This window comes from Python bivittatus, unplaced genomic scaffold, assembly GCF_059951505.1.
Source record: "Python bivittatus isolate LINGU-HERP-01145 unplaced genomic scaffold, Pbiv_v1 ctg000080_np1212, whole genome shotgun sequence".
Lineage (NCBI taxonomy): Eukaryota > Metazoa > Chordata > Lepidosauria > Squamata > Pythonidae > Python > Python bivittatus.
Genome location: NW_028277035.1, coordinates 29518829 through 29540153, shown reverse-complemented (window position 1 = coordinate 29540153; position 21325 = coordinate 29518829). Strand labels below are relative to the sequence as shown.

The 21325-nt window shown below is 34.2% G+C and overlaps 1 protein-coding gene across 6 annotated transcripts in view; it reads right to left on the bottom strand.

Moving 5' to 3' along the window:
* Nucleotides 1-21325, bottom strand: part of RAPGEF6 (Rap guanine nucleotide exchange factor 6) — a 163861-nt gene that overhangs the window by 97858 nt on the left and 44678 nt on the right. For 5 of the 6 annotated variants that reach the window (XM_025168498.2, XM_088133741.1, XM_007420950.3 and 2 more), the window contains exons 5-6: nt 14390-14459; nt 5313-5456 (exon numbers count right to left, since the gene is read on the bottom strand). In XM_025168498.2, coding sequence (XP_025024266.1) covers nt 5313-5456; nt 14390-14459 — 214 coding nt within the window. The remainder of the gene's footprint in view (nt 1-5312; nt 5457-14389; nt 14460-21325) is intronic. The other variant, XM_088133740.1, reaches the window with a different exon arrangement.

Here is a 21325-nt window from a genome sequence, read left to right as displayed (position 1 = left end):
TGCCCACAGTATTCAGTTGCTGTTAAAAAGAAATGCATATATTCCAGTATCGGAATATTTAGATGGGACATTAAAATGAAACAGCTATACTCACAAATACAAGCAATATTAATGGGACAAATGCAGAATTTTTTCAAATAAATAGAGATACTAAACAAAATGCTTATTTCCTCTATGTCTATTAACTTACAGATACATCTGAGTTTTCTATTAGATATTGCCTACTTTTCAAATTGCATACAGTTAATTGAATGCAAATGATTATCTGTTTTATTCATTGGCATATTTCCTACAGATGAATATTTCATTTGGGGGAAAGAATCACATAGAAAACATAATGTTGATGGAAAGGGGCAATGTATCAATCTTAAGAAAGTTTTCTCAATTGCAAAAGAGCTGCAAAATAACCAAGGACTCATAAATGAGAAATGCAAATATGCATTCAAAGAAAGCCAAATCCAAAAGATTCTCAGATTTCTAAAAAAATCCTCCCCCCCCCCCCAAAAAAGACACCATCAATGATAATTTATTATAACAGAACTTACAACGAAAGTTACAGGATTGCCTTTTATCTTTAGGAATCTGGAAACTTTTGCTATCACTTTTGTATTATGTTAATCTGACTTATGCAATCTTCTGCATGCCAAACTGGCTGCAGTCCTTCATACCTCATGAAAATCCGTATTTTCAGGGAATCAAAACCCATTTTGAAAGACACACAATATAAAACAGGGAAACAGAACAAGAAGTAATCTGCTAAACAGACTTTCACACACACTCACACACAAAATTTGCACAAGTAAATATGTTTTGGACCCAATGTGAATAAACATGTACTTAACAATATAATATAGACAAGTTTCCCCAAATCTAGAAATTATCAATGACCGTTACTCTAAATGTAGCAAAATTCTGCAACATTATATGCAAAATGCACAGACAACTGATTAATATGTCCAGAATTTGTCCTTCTTGTATGTAACCTGTTTTATACTATTGAGTTTATTCTGTATTGGTCTTTGACCATAATAAAGATACTGGACTTAACTAGTACTTAACATGTAAACATGGACTTAGAAATCTAGAAATTACAATATAGCTTATAATAAGTTCAAGATGTGCATAATTACAGCTATCTGAATTAAAAATTTGTGAAATTATTAAAAATATTTAAAAGATAAAAAGATTTTTAACACTTTTATTGCTGAGAAAAAACAAACATTAAACTGAATAATCCTGGCTATACTCCAGTGCTGATATCTACTTTACCATGAATCAAAAAATCATTATTTCAATGAGAGACATAGTATTCTGAAACCTGAATACACTGAGCACTTAAAATAATTTGTGAAGAGGACAAACACACATATAATGTTTCCAACAGAAGAGAATATATGTAGGTCAGGGTTGAACTCTGAAGTCCTTGGTGCTCTCTGAGCTTGGCTGTTTGTTTTATTACCCAGCTAGGTAACATCGCGCTGATGATGTTACCTAGTTGGGTAATGAAACGTCTGCAAGCAAACAACCAAGTTCAGAGAGCACCAAGGACTCCACATATAATCATTTGTCTAACAAACTGGAAAATATAGCAATTAAGATGTTGCAGAAAGAATTTCTGTATCTGAACCAATGCAGTTGAATTTGCTCTCTCAAGGAATGTGAATATGCATTAAGATTGTAGAAAGCTTATTAATGAGATGAATTAAAATAAATCTGAGTAACATTAGTGACATGTTAAAATAGATTAAATCATGATAATCTCCAATAGTCAACAGGGTGCATGCCATTGCCCTTTAGTGGTTAACTGAACTGTGACACAAGCATGTCTTTTCTGTTCTAGTAACAACTAGCCAACTTCTTTAAAATGATTTCATGATCCATGTTTCTTTCAGAAATAAACTAATAAAAGGAGAGTCCATTCCTTATCAACTCGTCAGTAAGATGAGTCTGCCTATTCTTAAGCTGCTCTTTTGGGTGCCTTTTTATATCTGTTATGTTGCTTTTGAATCAGTAATCTGGCATTCAGCCAGAAAAGCAGCTTCCTGTAACATATGACAACATCAGTTAACACCACAATGACAGACAGGACTATCAGCTCTCCACGTATGGTACTAAACCAGTCTGCAAGCATATTAAAAAAAAAAAAAAAGGTTGAAGGGCTCTCTGCCCCCTCCCCTCGATCAAAAGAAAATATTCAACCACATAATTATGCAGCATTCCTATGCAATGTTTTATTATATGCAATATAAACCAAAACAAACACCTTTTTTTCTTGCGAGCACTTAGGTAACAATAATTAGAATTTTTAGAGATGACATACTGAAGTAACTTGCCATTTTTATACTGTTTGGGAAATTACTTCACAACAGTCATGGCTTTCTGTTGCAAACAAATTTGAAAATCATTTCAGTGCAACATTATCACAAACCACAAATAAAAGGGTGAACAACAATTTGGTATACAATTTAAGTCCTTTTAATTACATGCTGAGCTCAGGTGAATTCATGAGCAAGTAACATCAGATGACATTTTCACAGGTTTTTCTCTCAAGTAGATGGTAAGTTAAATATCTGCTGTTTCTAACAATAAAGCTAAGAGTAGGTCAACTAAAATGAAGACAATTGAAATAAATTGAAATAAATTACCCATGAAACAGCAATTACTAAGTTATCACAAGAGCACAGCTTCATCAGTATTATTCCATGTTATTCCATCACCTACTATAAAAAATGAGTATATAAGATATCTTAATACTGTCAGTATCACAAACAAAAATTGTGCACTGATCCATTTCTCTACATTATTCATAATTGCATATATCTTTATCATACCCTATGCTTCTTTCCTCCCTCTCCCTCTCCCTCTCGCAAACTAAATAACCCCTTGTAACTTTTTCTTCTAGGGAAACTAGTCTATAGTTTCTATTTATTTTGACAATCCTTCACTTACAAGCTATGGCGCTACTGAAATTAAATGTATTCAGGTAAGTTAACCTATAAAGAAAAAATAACATAAATGTAATTTATAAGGAGTAGTACAAAAAGGAGTAGAAGACCAACAGCGAACAGCCATTTCTGCATATATAGGGCTACTGAGAAAACAAATTCAAAATTAAAATGCATTTTAATGCATTCAAAGAAAAAAATCTTAGTATGTTAATATCTTAACATATCAAGACATTTTTAAATCTTCTCTCTTACTATTTTTAAAATAAATGTTTTGCCAGAACATAAAACTGATAATTAAGAAACTAACAGCTATAACTTGGATGGATGGATGAATAGATAGATATGATCCTGATATAATTTATTTGAAATTATCTCAGTGTATTATTCATGATACATATCTGATTTAATATGTTAATTAGTACATAAAGATATCATTTAGTACATACAAATATATATGTACCTTTACACATGTGCATCTTCTCAGTCAAAACAAGCAACACACATTCTTAATTTACTTTGTTATAATCTAAATTATAAAATATATGAATAACAGATGATTGAAGAAGATTTCATCTAATGTGTCCTTAACTAATCTTGGCTATATGGTCTAAAGAAGCTTTCCCTAACCTAGCAGCTTTCATAAAGTTTAGGACTGCAACTCACTGGGAATTTGGTGAATTTCAGTTCTAACACTGAAATGAGTTTTTATTTATTTACTTATTTACTTACTTACAATATTTATATTCCACCCCAATGTGCAAGAAACATCCTTTCTATTCCTTTGATCCTTGAACAAAGTAGAAATTTAAAGACTTCAACCAGAAAACAATTTTAAATGGAACAAGACAACCTTCAGGATTGCCTTTGCCTACATTGAATGTGCCCCTTATTAGAATATTTGTGGTATTTAGCAAGGATAAGTCCTTTCTGGAATGGGCTCCATAATTCTGGAATTCTCTCCCAGAGTGATTCAACAATCCGTGTGAGTGTGTGTGTGTGTGTGTGTATACACACATATAAAAATTTTGTGTATAATCTGAAGTCTTCCTCCTTCCAGAAGCTGGAATACTGCAAAGCAAAGCAAATTACCAGTGTCCAGCAACACCCTATTTCCAAAAATTCCTCTAGGCTCTAAAGTAGCTCTATTACTTCTCTTTAGAAAATGAAAAGGATTGGCAGCTTCAGCTTTGTTTGCAAATGTCTTTATTTTGTAAATAAGCAAGCTGTGCCAGCATAGCACCCAAAACATATTCTCAAAATGCAACAAATGCCCACCAGCCCAAAAAAGTGGGGGGCCTATATTAGAAGAAAAGAGGAATATAAATATAATAATATACAAGTAAAAACAGAATTATCAGCTACTGACAAAAGACTGAAATATGGCATACAAATAACTTAAGTGAATAAATTTGCAGCAGCTTCTTCAACATGTCTTTTAATGATCAAAGATAATCAAAACAAGATATATTCATGAAGAAGTATTCTACGTATTACATTCAGAAAAAAATGCACAGAAAAAGTACATGCCCCTTATAAAACTTTATTCTTGAAACATGAACAATCAGCAAACTTCTAATATCTGCAAGAAATACTAAAAGCAAGTGAAGATTGCCTTCTTATTCTATAAAAGTAATCTCCAGAACAACTTGAGAATTCATCTCAACTCAGGAAAGGGGGGACAGGGCTGGGAAGAGAAGGCAGCTTTAATCTCCTTCCAGAATGGGGAAATCCAGTTTTTTAAAAACAGTTTTAGCACTCACACTCTTTGTTAATTATGCTTATAAAGATTTGCCTAATTTCATTCCAGATCAATCAAAGCAATTTTAAAACTAACTTTTGGGTCTCTTAGTTAGGTTGATGGAAGTTAAACAATCTCAAAAGTTCATTTTAATTTGATTCTTGAGAAGCTAATGTTTTTCTAAAATGCTGAAAGACATTAACAACTAGGATGACTAGTAATATAAAATTAAATTGAAATTATAGCTCATTTGACACAAATGATTTGTCATGCTAAGCATGAATTTTCAGCATGTGGCTAAACTTCCATAAATAAATATACATACACACACACACACACACACACACACACACATATATATATATATATACATAAAAACTCTCATTGTCTAAAATTACTAAATTGCCACAATGCTGATCTTCAGAGTTTATAGAATATTAGACTGTTTCTAAGATAGCTATAGCTGTTTTAAAGTGTTGTGCATAAATAACAATCTATCATTCCACATTTTATAATATCTACTTTCTAATTTCATCTATCTCTTCATTTGATCCAACAGAAAATCAAACACACAGAGATATGAATGCAGGTGAGTAAATAATTAAGAGTATAGGAAATACACTTACTGAAAGGTAGCTACTAACATCCACATTATCTGTAATAGTCTGACGTTCTCCCCTTTGATTAATCTTCCGAAACCTCCGCCGAGATTGTCGAAGAGGCACTTCCCTTTGCAAGAGATTGTCTTCATTCTCTTTTGAATTATCTACCTGGAACACATGTTCGGGATCCTGATTAAACATCCAGTTCTTCCATATCACTGAAAGTCTATGTAATTTTAAAAAATTCATGAAGACAGGCTCAGCATGAGTTAATACTGTGACTATGTCATAAGAAATCTACAGAAGTTCCTAAAACTAAAGTAACACTTCTTCAATTACTCATTACAATGAACCGAGAGGCCACAGTTTCCTTCCGGGAAACAGTGTTGTTTAAAAAGAAAGAAAAAAAAAACTAAGCAAAGCTATCTATCAGTAAAAACTGTTCACGGAATTTAAACAGTTTTATATACATGAAAACAGCTGCCTAGACAAAATTAAACTATGCCACCATGACACCTATCTATTATTGTTTACTTCAGTGTTATTTGTAAAGCCTGCTGAACAATATAAGCTGAAATAAAAATGTATCAGATTCACTTAATTTAAAGCTAGAGTACTGCCTCTACTTTGTCTCATTACCTAAAATCATAAAATAAGTTTTAAACCAAATTTGAGCAATGTTAATAACTTGTTCCTCTTCATGTTCATTCATGCTATAAAAAGAAAGTCTAAATTCACATTTCCTTTGGAAATCTCAGCTGGAAATAGCAAGGACAAATACATATATACAAAGAACTAACAAAAGGAGACATGAAGTAATTCAAATATATGTAAGAGATGTGCAGCAAGAAAAAAAATATACTTCCTTCAACATGAACCTTGCTTCAATTGTCTGTAATATGAAAAATAAGGATGCCAAAAGTAAATATATTTATATAATTATTTCCGAAATAGAGAAAAAAATATTTTCATTATCTAGTCTTTCACACAGGGATCTAATAAGACTTCTGTGTTTTGTTGCAATTACTGCGTGATTTAATTCTTAAAACCATTATTAGATAGCCACAAAGCTAGCATATGCAGAAATAACTGATTTCAAAGGATGAATTAAACAGACACCTAAATGACTTCCACTGAAGTTAATGAATCTTAAAAATGAAATCTTTGAACAGACTGTATAAAACATAATAGTTATTTTAAGAATGATCCATGCATGACAACAGCAATGCATTTATCCATGTATCAGAGAAAACACTGACCTTATTACAAAATACAAGTGCTTTCTCTAGAAGTCTATAAATATAAATATCTATTAATTATGTAAATTATTCAAGCAAAGCATATGATTAGACTGTAGTAATTCTTACTTACTTCTGTTATGAAAAAAATAAAGCATCATTTTAGTCCATCAGACTACTCATTGTTTTATTTAATTCTAAATACTACTGCAGATATGTCTACAGTTATCTTCAGGCTAGTTCTCATGCTACACAACATGCTGTCATAATGTCATGCAAGAGGCCATCCTGGTTGCTACAATAGAGCCCAGAGTTCAAAAGGAAATACGTATAAGGTTACAAAATACAGCTTACTGTACTTGGCACATCATATGCTGTTGTTCCTTTTACAAAACGTTTAAGAAAGAGGGAGCTATTAGAGATGCTATTAGGACTGTTAATTCTTGCTTCAAAAGAGGATTGAACTACTAGAGTTGGGAAATCCCTTCTAACTGATTCTATGCTTTGTGAACACTGAAAATGCAGTAATTTCCAATTAATAATATCTTGCCTTGCAGGGAAAACCCCAATGGTCAAAAAACATGAAATAACTCATAAAATCTTCCAGCAAGTTCTCAGGGTTTTTTTTGTGTGTGTATGTATGTGTGTTTGCTCCTATTATTGTATATAGCCTTTATCATAAAAACACTTTGTAATTTTCATGCTATCAAAGCAACCTTGTAGCACTATGAAAAAGCACAAAGACGCACCTGAAAACCTAATGATATGCACTGTTCTCATTCCATGTTCCTCTCATTCATGTCATTAGTATATTTATATTTCATACACTGTCCTATCCTCACCCTCAGTTCGTACTTACTGACTTGTACTTATTTACTTATTAGATATCCCATCTTTCATTTAGGAGCAAAAAGTATCATACAGCAGCACTGCCTCTCCCTGAGAGTATCTGCCCAACCTACCAGATTAGATAGGGTAGGCACACTCCAGGTGCCAGTCCTATTGGGACTTCAGAAGTGTGCCTTTTCTATGGCTGCCCCTACCTTATGGAACAGCCTCCCCCTTGAGATCCAGCACGCCCCACTCTTTTAGCCTTCCAGAAGGCCATCAAGACCTGGCTTTTTACTCAGGTGCTGGGGTAGAGTAAGAATGTTCTGGGTTGGTTGCTGGGACATCACAAGAGGATGAATGAGGTGCCAGGTTTTGGCTGTGTTTAATGGTTTTATGGTTTTTTATAGTTGAGGGTTTTTATTGATGTTGTGAGCTGTCCAGAGTTGTGTTTAAGACAGGTGGCCATGCAAATCTTTTAGATAGATAGATAGATAGATAGATAGATAGATAGATAGATAGATAGATAGATAGATAGATAGATAGCACTCTTTCCTCATATACAGTGGTGCTTAAAAGTTTGTGAACCCTTTTGAATGTTTAATATTTCTGTATAAATATGACCTAAAACTAGAGAAAGAGAACCTAATTAAACAAATGAGTCAAAAACATTATATTTGTTCATTTATTTATTGAGGAAAATGATCCAAAGCTACATACTGGTGTGTCACAAAAGTATGTGAACCTCTAGGATTATCAGTTCATTTGAAGGGGAAATTTAGGAGTTTTAATCAAGGGGATGATAATCAGGTGTGAGTGTGGAAGGTCCTGCCTTATTTGAAGAACAGAATTCTGGGTATTCATTATCAAAGTCTGATCTTCACAACATACATATGTGGAAGTGTGTCATGGCTCAAACAAAGGGGATTTCTGACGACCTCTGAAAAACAGTGGCTGATGCTCACCAGGCTAGAAAAGGTTACAAAACTATTTCATTTTTTTTATTAATAATTTTTATTAAAGATTTTACAATAGTAAAAAATAATACAAAATAAGATTAAGAGAAGAAAGAAAAATAAAAAGACAAAATAGAAAGTGCAGAAAAATAGAAAAAAAGTAAAAAAAAAACAAGCAAGAAAAAGATATTTAAGGAAGTGACTTCTGATCTTCTTTACAGCAGTTACAAATTTAATACCACTCCTCCCCCTTTGAAATTGCATTACATAGATCACTTCTTCCCATATCTAATCCTTTTCAATTCATAAATCCAAAAATCATTATCTATCCATTTTCAGCAAAAAATCCATAAAGGGTTTCCAGTATTTTGTAAAAGTACTTATTGTCTTATCTCTGATCAAAGAACTCAATTTTGTATTCCTTTCTGTTACGTAGTATTCTGGCACTATTAATCCTTAACTTGATATTAAGATGTCATAAAACCTGATCTCCATCCATATCTTCTTCCCATCCTAAAAAAAAAATTTAAGACTTCAACAGCCCTCTCCACATTGTTCTATAAGTACTCTTGGTCTCAAACAGGATTCTTTCTCTATTACCTGCATCTTTTTTCATCTCTTGACTTAATATTTGTATTTCCTCTCTGTTTATTATTTCTATTTTATTTTCCAGGATTTCCACCTTGACTTTAATTTGTTTCACCTCTCCACTCAGTTGTCCTGCAGATTCTTCAAAGTTATTTTTCATCTCTTCTTTGATCTCTTGAATAAACGAGATCTCTTCTTTGATCTCTTTTAAATGATGCATTCATATAGGCAGTTATTGATTCTGTTATTGTAGTTGTAACATTCTTACACAATTCCTGAAAGATCCTTTGGAATGCCTCAAGTGTAATATCTTTTTCTGTCATTTTTGTAAGTTTCACTACTTTTTCTAATGACAGCCATTTCAATCCAGAAAGGGGAAATAAAAGTAAAAGATCAACTTTATATATTTTAATTACTGTAATAAAAACTAACACAAACTAAACTCGGAGAAAGAAAGGAAACGAAAAAGAGAAGAAAAAAGTGCAAAGAAAGAAAAAGTAAAAAGAGAGAGAAAAGAAAAAGGAAAGAGTGAAATAAAAAGAAAAGAAATATATAAAGAAGTGACTTCCAATCTTCATCATAAGTATAAACACGTTTGGTAACTCTTCACCCCTTATAAGGTTACAAACAGATATCTCTTCTTCCCATTACCCATCTCTTATCTATAAGCAAATCCATAAGACATCAATCCTGGTGTCACCAAAAAGGTCATAAAAGGGTTGTCAAAAATTCATAAAAACATGTTTTATTTTAACCTTGATCAAATAAATCAACTTTATATTCCTTCCTTTTATCCCTGAAAATCTTAATCTTTAGTTCATTCAAATATTGTTGCAGAACTTGATCTCTCTTCAATTCTTCTTTGTCCCTTCACATAAGCTTTTTCAAGGGTTGAACAAGCCTCTTTTGTAAATCCAATAAAAAGACATTATTCAGGTCATTCTCTTGGTTTATCATTTGCATTTCCCCTTTAATTTTTAAAACTTCAGCCAGCTTCTTTTGTAAATCCAGTAAAAAGTCCTTTTCCAGGACACTCTCTTGGCCTGCCACTTATATTTCCACTTTAAATATTTTGTCTATCTTGTAATCCACACCGAGATTTTATGGATTTATTTATAGATAAGAGATGGGACATGGGAAAAAGAGATCATTTGTTGTATTTTAAGAGAAGGTGATAAATTACTAAAATTGTTTATACTTGCTGTAATAAAGGGAAAAGTCACTTCTTTATATATTTATTTTCCTTTACTATATTCTTATTTTTTCTTTCTTTTCTATTTTTCCTTTTTTCCTTTTCTGTACCTTCTATTTTTTTTCTTTTTCTAATTTGTATTAGTTTTTATTGTTGTAAATTGTAATCTTTAATAAAATTACTATTAAAAAGAAGTAATGAAGATAAACTCACCAGGTGGCTTTTCAAACTTGTCTTTCCTAAAATCTTAATAGCCTTAAGATAGTTCAACAGACAATTTCCGAGAGTGACAGAAGCAAGCTTAGCAAACTTAGTGTCTTTTAAAAGGCTCCGCCACAGCTGTGAACTTTATGATTGATCCTTTTGTCTCCTGGCACTCAAACTCATGGGAGACTGCTGTCTTGTGGTCTCTTCACAAGGGGCAGCCATCCAGAGCACATGTGGACAATTTCTTGTCCTCTCCTTGTCAATACAGGTTCCTACTCACCAATTCTTCAGTCCTTGCCACAGTTGTTGTCTTTGCTCTCCACGAAGACATGTTCAAGCTCACCATGCCTCCACTGGAAGTCTCTCTACATCAACTCTTTAGTCCATTCAGCACACCACACCATAGTACTGTAGTCAGATGGTCTTTAACAACTTTCCCTTATCTTTTGTTTTGCAAAGCTGACCAATCATTGTCCCCAATTAATCCAAATAAAACTGTTTTCCACAAAGATGTATATTGTTTACTTGTATTAAAAATACTTTAAGATCAGTAAATCCAAATTCAACTGTCCCCTTAGTCCATTTTAAAGTTTATTAATTTAAACTCTTGACAAGTTTTTTGCTTTTAATTAGTTTTAAATTCTTTAAATTGTTCCTTTGCTCTTATCTTTAACCTGGGATGAAGGCTCACTTACAGGGTGGTTTGATTGCTCTGCTGCATCGAAGACCTCTCTTTAACTTTGAAATAATTGTCTTCCAAATGTGTTTAAGAAAGTGGGGTCTTTTGCAAACCCAATGTCCTTTTGCAGGCTCCCCTGCAGCTTTGAGCTCACTGTCTCTTCCCAGGCCCCCGGCACTCAGACTCATGAGAAGTCCACAGAACCTCTTCGGATCTTGTGGGTCTCCTCACAAGAAGCAGCCCAAGTGGGCAATCTCCTGGCCTTTTCGCCACAGTATCATCTCCACTGTTTGCTGTCTGCCATTTTCCCCCCATTCGGAAGAAAAGGTTACAAAAGTATTTCCAAACAGTTTGGACTCCACCAATCCACTGTCAGGCAAATAGTACACAAATAGAGGCAATTCAACACCACTGTTACCCTTCCCAGGAGTGGTTGAACAACCAAGATCATACCAAGAACAAGGCATGTAATACTCTAGGAGGTCTCAAAGAAGCCCAGGGTAACAACTAAGGAACTAAAGGCCTCTCTTGCATTGATGAATGTCAGAGTTTATGTGACCACCATCAAGACAACACTGAACAATGATGTGAATGGCAGGGTTGCAAGGAGAAAGCCACTACTCCCCAAAAAGAACACTGACGCCACATGCGAAAGACCACGTGGATAAACCAAAAAGATATTGGAACAATGTTCTGCGGACAGATGAGATCAAAATAGTACTTTCTGGCTTGAATGAAAAGTGTTATGTTTGGTGAAAGGCAAACGCTGCATTCCAGCATAAGACCCTTATCCCATCTGTGAAACATGGTGGTGGCAATATCATGGTTTGGGCCTCCATTGCTGCCTCTGGACCATGATGGCGTGCCATCATTGATCAAACTATGAATTTTGAATTATACCAGCAAATTCTAAAGGAAAATGTCAGGGTATCTGTCTGTAAATCGAAGCTCAAGAGAAAGTGTATCATGCAGCAAGACAATGGCCCAAAACACACAAGTCATACCACCAGTGAATGTTTAAAGCAAAAGGAAGTTAATGCTTTGAAATGGCCAAGTCAAAGTCCTGACCTTAATTCTATAGAAATGTTGTAGAAAGACCTGAAATGGGCAGTTCATGCGAAGAAACCCACCAACATCCCTGAGCTGAAGCTGTTCTATAAGGAGGAATGGACTAAAATTCTTTAGTCAATGTGCAGGACTGATCAAGAGTTACTGGAAACATTTATTTGCAATTACTACTGCCCAAGAGGGGCACACCAGTCACTGAAAGCAAAGATTCACATACTTTTGCCGCACACAAATATGTAGCCTTGTGTATTTTTCCTCAATAAATAAATGAACAAGTATACAGATAGTCCTGAGTTTAAGAATGAGTTCTGTTCCAAGGTCTGTCCTTAAGTCAGATTTGTAAGTAAGTCGGAACAGTATTATTGTATAATACTGTATAAATAGTATTGTGTAATTAAACCATTGTGTATCTAACTTGAATCATTGTATATTTAACTTAAATTTTGCTACAATAGGCTCCATTCTTATCTATGGGTCATCCTTAAACCAGGCGTTCTTAACCTGTGGACTACCCATAATATTTTTGACTTATTTATTTAATTGGGTTCTCTTTATTTAGTTTTAGATTTGTGTGGAGAACAGATCACATTTTAGGTCATATTTATACATAAAAGTTCACAAACCTTTAAGCACCACTGTAACTACAAACCTGTGACAAAGAGAGAGGGACTGGTCCAAATTCACCAAGTGAACTTCTGTGGCTGAGAGCAGAATCAAACAGTCCTTGATGCCAGTCTAACTCTTAACCATTACACCACACTTCTTTCCAGATTTCTCACCCTCAGATATTCAAATTCACAGTCATCATTTGTCTGTTTTATAGATTCTACTTTCTTAGGAGATATAGACAAGCACACATATATGCTAATACCAGTCTGTCATTTGGCTACATCATCACAGAGGAACAGGTTTGCTAATCCTTTTCCCCAAGATCACTCTATCGCTTAATATATACTTCCAGATTCACGTCTAGTAATCAGTCTGATGAGGACTATTTGACCAAAACCCAAAAAATGCTAAAAACACCTTCAGTATCAAGATATGACTGTAAAAAATGAGGACTCTAAGAATCTTCATGAATCATACACTGCTATTTTGTGTGCTTGTAGAATCCACCACTGTTTTCCGGATCTTATGTGCCTACAGTACAGCAAAATTCCAAACAGACACTTAATTTGAAAGGAAAATATTGAGCATGGTTGTTACCAGAAAAGCAAACACAATGAATTGTTAGCAAGTACTATAGAAAGTACACCCACCTGCTTCCTTCAGATATTGCCAGAACTATAAAACTACAAATATAATCAAAAAAGTTCAGAAAGGCCTTGTAACAATACCTCTGCCTTAAATTCTGTAGAATAATGTTTTCTAGATACTGCACCGGGCAGCCTATGCTACACAAAAAAACTACCAAGCTGTTTCAGATGACATTCTCTTTAAAAATCAATGTGATGTTAACGTTAGTTTTTTAAAGATGTAAAACCTGTAGAATTACAAATTAAGTGATAGAATTAAGTACTTCCTATCCTTCCACAACCCTTTCAATACATACAAACAATACTTTTTTTATATACATTCCTTAAAGGGTATAAAAATGTATGACCACATGTCTTTTCAGTATTGCTGTAAGCAAGGAATATCAAGAGATGATGAAATTGTTGGATCAATCAGTAATACAAGAACACCCAACATGGACCAGAAAGCTAAATGCTTTAAAACGGTTTGACCAAAAGAAAGAGGTCAAATCTTTGACAAGTTAAATATTTGAAAGAATCAATATTTTTCGGTTCTATCTGTTTAATCTTCTCCAAGCTAAGCAAACAAGCACATTTGCATAGTCTCTTTTAACTGACGCTAAGATATGCAAAATAACAAGAAGCAAACAAGTTACAAAGTCTAAACTACATAAATCTGTAAATAAAATAAACAGAAATAATGACAGAAGAGAGAAAGATAAACATATTAGTTATCAGCTTACAGAAACTTCTCTGAAACTCTGTGGCTGGTAACTGGATTTGAACCAGCAGCATAACACTATAACCAAAAAAAAAAAAAATTGCTTTTCCAGATATATTAAACAGGCAGGTAGGCAGGCAAGGAGGCAGGCAGGCAGGCAGGCAGGCAGGCAGGCACAGGCCACACAGAAAGCATAATATATACTCTGGAACACTGCTATTATACGTATGGTGTATGCATTCCTTTAAAAACATTCATTGATGTAAGAAATTACTAATAGAAAATACAACAAATCAGTGAAAGGCACAGATTCACAGGAGAATTTTCTATGGCCATAGCCAGAGGAACATAAAACCAGTAAGCAATGATTTTTAAAGAATGATCCTTACCACAATCATTTCCGAAGGTTCCAGAACAATACACTCGCAACCTCGTTTCCCTCCAGACTGCTTGCCAAAACTGAGAAGAAAAATGGGAAAGTGTAAACCCCACAATACTGTAGGCAGTAATAACACTATGCAAGATAAGGTTATATACTATAGAAGTTACAAAAAGTGAAAAACAAAATAAAGAGAGATAGTCATATTAATGAGAGCCAGTTTGGTGTAGTGGTTAAAGCATCAGGCTAGAAATCGGGAGGCCATGAGCTCTGGTCCTGCCTTAGGCACAAAGCCAGCTGGGTGATCTTGGGCCAGTCACTTTCCCTCAGCCCTAGGAAGGAGGCAATGGCAAACCACTTCTGAAATCTTGCCAAGAAAACAGCAGGGACTAGTCCAGGCAGTCACCAGGAGTCAACACTGACTCAAAGGTATGCACATGCGCGCACGCACACACACACAGTCATATTAATATGTTGCAGCAAAACAAACAAACAGTCTCATGGTGTCTTAAACATACTATAGTATGACATCAGCTTTTATAGCTGCATTAGTTGAATGTAATATTAGTTTGAGGTAGAGATATAGAAAATGTGCCTTGTGGAATGGAATGTATAGTGAGATAAAAGGGAAACAAAGAAGACACCAAATGGCTGATCAAGTTCTCTCTTTTCCCTGCAATCTCTGGCTACATCCCAGTGAAATAGTGTTAGTAGCTTGGAAGATCCTTGGGGACAATTTTAGTGGGTGGATATGGCATGGGGAAAAGGTGGGGGAAAACTCCTGTTCAGTGAGCAGAAGTTCAATGGTGAAACATGAGATTTAGACTACAGAATCATAAGAAAGTAAAAATGTATGTCTGTTTGTCTGTTTGTCTGTCTGTCTGTCTGTCAGAGAGAGAGAGAGAGAGATGGAGACTGACTCTCTGGTGCCAGATTTATATCCATTTTTTGGCAAAAATGAGTTTTATGGATAGCTCAAATTACATTCAGTTTATTCATCAAGGAGAAAAGAGAAACAACTTTGAACACTAAGGAAGAGTGTGAAATATGAAACAAACTAAAGACAAATTAAGTGTGAAAGACATATATTAAAATATTCTCTGTGGTAGCCCCCACTCTTTGGAATATTCTGCCCCCAGAGGTGCGATTGGCCCCCTCATTCCTGGCCTTCTGGAGGGCTTTGAAGACCTGGTTCTGCCACTTGGCCCGGGGTGGGGAGGAAATACTTCAAGCGTGGGGATGGCTAGCCCCGTAGAGGCCTGCTGTCTTCAGCCGCAGATCCTTCATCTTCTTGGACTCCCTTCTTCTTTTTCAGTAATGTTTTTTAAATTTTTGTGTTTTATGTATTTATATGTATTTATGGTTTTAATGTTTTGTGTGAGCTGCCGAGAGTCCCCCATTGGGGGGAAGATGGGTGGGGGAGAAATCAAATAAATAAATAAATAAATAAATTTTGATTGCTATATTTCACCTTCAATTTTTCTGACATTTAATTAGTTGAAAATAGCCAGCTAATTATTTTCAGTTATAATATCAGAACAGTGGAAAATAACAGCCAAAACAATTCTATGATTATGCATATACTGCACATTCACAGAAAAAAATTACCACTTATTATAGGCTTTCTTAAAAGGTTCTAGTTTCTAGAGTAAAAAGCACCTTGCAAAATAATAACTTTAAAATACTGTTGTTGTTTTTTTAATTATTATTTTCAAATACTAAGAAAAAAGGTGGAATCTAATGTCCACGCAACAAAACCATTTAAAATCCAAAAAAGTGGGGAGGGGTTGCCAAAAATTGCTATCAGAGGTACAGATATGTTTAAGAAAGAAGTTTGATGAAACTATTCCAAGAATGTTTTGGATAAATCTTTATCATGATTGTGATCAGTATAAAACAGGAAATAGCATAACTAGTAAGGTCAAATACCCATTGTATAATACATCATATAGAATATTTAGCCTTCAAGTGTATTAACTATCTTGAACTTACATAAACTACTAAGTTACCTTCTTCATAATGAAATGCAGGAAGTGATTATTGTGTTGAAAGAAATGTTTTAGGTTGGGCATACAAGTGTTACAAGATAACTAAGGCAAGAACTACATTCTATATCTGCTGGAGCCACATATTCCAGTCAATATGAATGCAGCACATTACTTGGAAATAATTTTGCAGTAATTAAAACATAAAATAAATGAAATCAAATGAAACAAGTTCCTTTATGAACTATTTCTTGAGTGTTTCAGGGTAAGATACAGATATATAAGATGCTATAAACTAGTATAAGAGTTTTTAAAATTTTGTATTTAGATTGGCTCGATACAAAATTGATCGATCACATCATAATGACTCCAACTAAAGGCTCCAAAACTATCAGAACTATCCATACCACATGAATGGCTATTCTGACATTTTATCATCTACCTTTGAGTTTGTATAAAAGGATTTGCAACAAGGCAATACTTACTGAAGGAAATTGAGAGTATGATACAAGTATTGGCCTGTAGAATCTGCTTTCAGTAAATCAAGACTGGTTTATTTATTACAGTTCCAGATCACTCAAGAACCAGAGTTCTCCTTGTGGTATATAAGCAAATTTAAAATACAACACACAAATAGTATGTGAGCCATACATTTCAGAGTTAATTGCACAAAATTAGAAACAGAATATTATTCCACTAATAAGAAAGTTCATAGCAAAATGTTAGAAAATAGGCCTGTGTAAAGCATTCAAAAAGGATGCTTTGCTAATAAGCTCACTGGAATGAGCAAAATGCTTCTCCACAAAATGATAAAGCAGCCACATCCTCTAAGAGGCTTGGTATGCTGTTTTGAAGGCTTTCCTCAGCTGTCTGCACATGTGCATACATGCCCAGCTATTCTACTTCACTGGCAGTCCCAGCAAAAATATGGTCTAGGCATCCATGTTTGCACGTGCACATACACACAAAATTTTTAAAAAGCTATAAAAGATGCTGCACCAAGTCTTCCAGAGGACTGTTGCCTTACCACTTTGAGGACATGTGCTTGCTTATGCTAGCATGTTTTGCAAAGGATTAGAGTGGTGTGCATTCTAATGCGTTGCAAAATCCTAAAGGATAACATACACTACATGCAGTAGCTTCCATGTTTAATTCCCATCACCTTCCAAATATTGTAAGAAAACATCCCTACTGAAAATCTGGAGAGCTGCAACAGACAGAACAGCTACATAAATCAAGATCTACTTCAGTATAGGACACTTCCAGAAAATGTTAATATTAGCAATATTACTTTGCTTAAATGTTAAAAGAAAAAAAAGTAAGCTAAATCTTCTGGTTAAAATTATAATCAGAAACACTGTTGATTCCTTGGTAATGCTCTCTGAAGTTCTCATTTTTTTTTTCAAGTAAAAGATCACATACACTCTTGCATCAGTCCCTCTGTGGCCTACTCAACCAACATTTTAACCTCACTTCTACTTTAAGGGAAATGTTCACAGATATTCATGTAGAACAATTATTTTCTGCTTGCTTACACATTAAGCAGAATGCATTTGTCAAACTTGGAAAATTCTCTTCCCTTCCTGCTGCTCTACCCCCTGCAAATTTAAAGCTCCTTTGGCTGTGCTTGGAAAACAGTATTTCCTATCTCCTGCTCCTGGTGCCCCATGCCAAAACCTATAGCTGCTCTTTTTCCTTGTATTTGACAGTTATCAGAATAGTCATGACCTCAACAAAGAATGACAGTATACATAACCCCCAAAATTAAGGAATTAAAAAAAACACACACACAAAGCTCTCTGATCTCTAATTCTCACTTTCAAATATCCTAACACCCTCCCCCCCAGCTTTGATGCAACACTAAATTGGTTGCTACAATGCTGTTGTTAGCTTTAGTCTAAAATTTAGGAAGCCCTGGTCAAACTGTATTTTACAATGAATCTCTAAGTAAACAGCAGTTGACACAATCTCAATATGGTACACAGTTAAACACATCTTTCTGCAAATTCAAATGCATACCTAACTATATTTAGTTGTTTACAGATTCAAAATAAGAAAATAGTGAATATGGCTGATGCAAAAATTTGGACACCCTTCCAACCAGTGCTTTGTAACATCTCTTTTTATTGAAACAACAGTTTCTAAACTTTTCCTATAGCCAGCTACTTTTTTGCTTTTGGATATTTTTCCCACTATTCCTTGCAAAATCCTTCTGATTCAGAAATATTCTTAATTCTCCCTGCATGCACTACATGTTTGAAATATCGCTATTCAAGTCTATGGACTATAAAGGACATTCCAAAATCTTTATCTTTCTTTCCTGTAAGTACTTCGTGGGTCATTTGGAGGTATAGTTCAGATCACTGTCTTGCTGAAATATCCAACTTCTTTTCAGCTTTAATTTCTTCACTGACTATGCAACATTAGCTTGAAGACCAAGAAAAGTATCTGCTAGAACTGGTCAGATCTACAAAGCACATCTCAAATATCTCTGCAAATAATCTGCTAAAAAAATTAGCTGACCCTGAAGTAGTTCTCCACATCATTCTCTTGCTTGTACAGTTAAGATCGGCATGGAACAGCACTCAGAGGAAAACTTCTCTAACCTCATCATAGATGTCACTGTTTAAAAGAAAACTTTGATAAGTCTGAAGTATTTTGAAATAGAATGTTTTGGACTGATGGAACTAAAATTGAACTATTTGGTCAGAATCACAAAATGTACATTTGAGGAAGAAAGAGTGAAGCATTTAAGAAAATAACACCTTGCCAACCATTAAGCAGACGAGTCGCTCTATTTTACTTAGGGATTGTGTGGCAACCAAAAGTATAGGAATTAATGATGTGGGTAGAAGAAAGAATGGATATCCTTGAAGCTGCACAATCAGTGACAGAACTGACGTTGAAAAGAGGGAAGAGATACTAACAATTAAAAGAGGTTTTGTGAATATGGCAAAAGGATAACAGATAATACATAAAAAGCAGAACTATTCTACATATATTTTAGCTCAGAATATTCTGAGAAGAGTATACGTATTGCACCAGGAAATTATCAAGAGTTGGTTGAAGAAGCAGGATTCCTGCCTGACCTTATTGGAAACTAAATAGGGATGATCTACTGCTATTTCTATTGCTATTTCTGCAATTCTGTGGAAATAAATGCCTTGTAAATCCAAGAGGCAACACTCTTTCTTCCTCTTCCTCCTGAGCAATCTTCTTTCAGACAGCACCCTCAGGTATGACTTCTAGTGAAGCAGTTTGAGAGCTGCGAAATGAGGGTTTGAGAAACAAATTATCTTCTTTCCCTCGTTAAATGGATATTTTGGCTGAAACTCAAATGAGAGATATACAGAGAGCTCTTTAAACTTCCAAAATTTCCTCTGTACTCACTAGGATGTAACTAATTTTAAGAGTCTGTTGATGGTACAAGTAATAAATTACTGTATTTTAGAATATGCTGATAAAGTTGATAACATGGAAGAAAAACATTAAGAAGTTAAAAAGCAAAGCTAAGAATGAGACAAATAAGAACATGATTGCAGATACCCAAGACAAAGTGAGATACAAAGAGCTGGTGGCCTGCCAAGAAGCACTGGACCAGATCCAAGGTCAAGCCAGCAGAAAAAAAAATAACTTTCTAAATTTTGCTTGCCTAGAACATAAACTTTGGCAGAAATAATAAGGCATCCTTATTTTAAAAAGTGGACTCTATTACTGAACAATGTTATCCCCAAGAGGTTAAATGAAGACATTTTGTTTGGACCTCTGTCTTTCATTTTAAGAACGCTGTATTTACAGCGCACATCACTCATTTGCAGTACAAGTCATTACTACCTCCTGCCACAGTCAGTTTTACAGAGCATGGGCACTACAGAAGATGAAACAATGCTCAGCCTTGCCTTTTGGGAGACTTTTCTGTTTTTTATTTTCCTTTACAATAGAGGAAAGCATATGCTACAAAGTTCAAGACATGCTCATGTTTCTTGTAAATAATTATTCTCATGGTTTTTATAACAATGCTCCATTTTTGACATCTGATTTCTACAAACATAAAAAGTTTTTTTAACAAATAATCTTTTTGATTACTTGTATCTGTATTTGGAGGGTATTTTATGTTAGAATTGTACTAAATTACTTTGAATACAACCTTTTTGGTATGGTGTAAATTAAATTTCTGGGTCAAGTGATAAAGGGAAGCTAAAGTATGTTAGCTTAAAAATAAACTTGCACACAAAGAAGGGGACAAAGCCTCTTGATAATTATTTCCAGGCAAATGTAAGACAAGTAGATTAACCTTATGAAGAATATGTAAATAAGAGAAACCGAGAATCGGTTAACACCATGTACTAAGACATATTTACTTGATTTTGGCTTAGCATATGTATAAACTCAGTCAACTGTAATTTAATCCAAAGATCATGATTAACTAAATCGTGGTTTAGCACAATATATGAACTAGGAAAGAAAGAAAAATCTGAAATACTCCGAATTATCTGAAAGATTCAAAAGGTTACACTAACAGCGATAGCAGCTTTTTACAAAATGAGGTAAGAGTTTATTTTACAATAAGTGAATGAATGATTCAATAATTAGTATACATGCTATTTAAGTTACTATTAAAAAACAATATTAAGAAGCTTAATCTTTTTAGCTCTATTGACTTTAGCTCAAAAGTATTATCAGTCTCTATAGTCTTTTGATATAGACTATCATTTTTCATTTTAAAAAATTACAAATAAATACCAATTTAAATCAAATCCTTTTCCTCCTATTTAAAACTGAATTGCATACATACATACCAATCATATTATTCCCTTTTGGGGCAAGCTATGCTATGCAAAACACCACTTCGTGTTTTTTTGTTTTGTTTTGTTTTTTTCTAAAATAAGGAATAAATAGACCAGATTACTAATCTGAACCAAGACACAATACTAAATTTTTAGTGTATTTTGGCTAGTAGG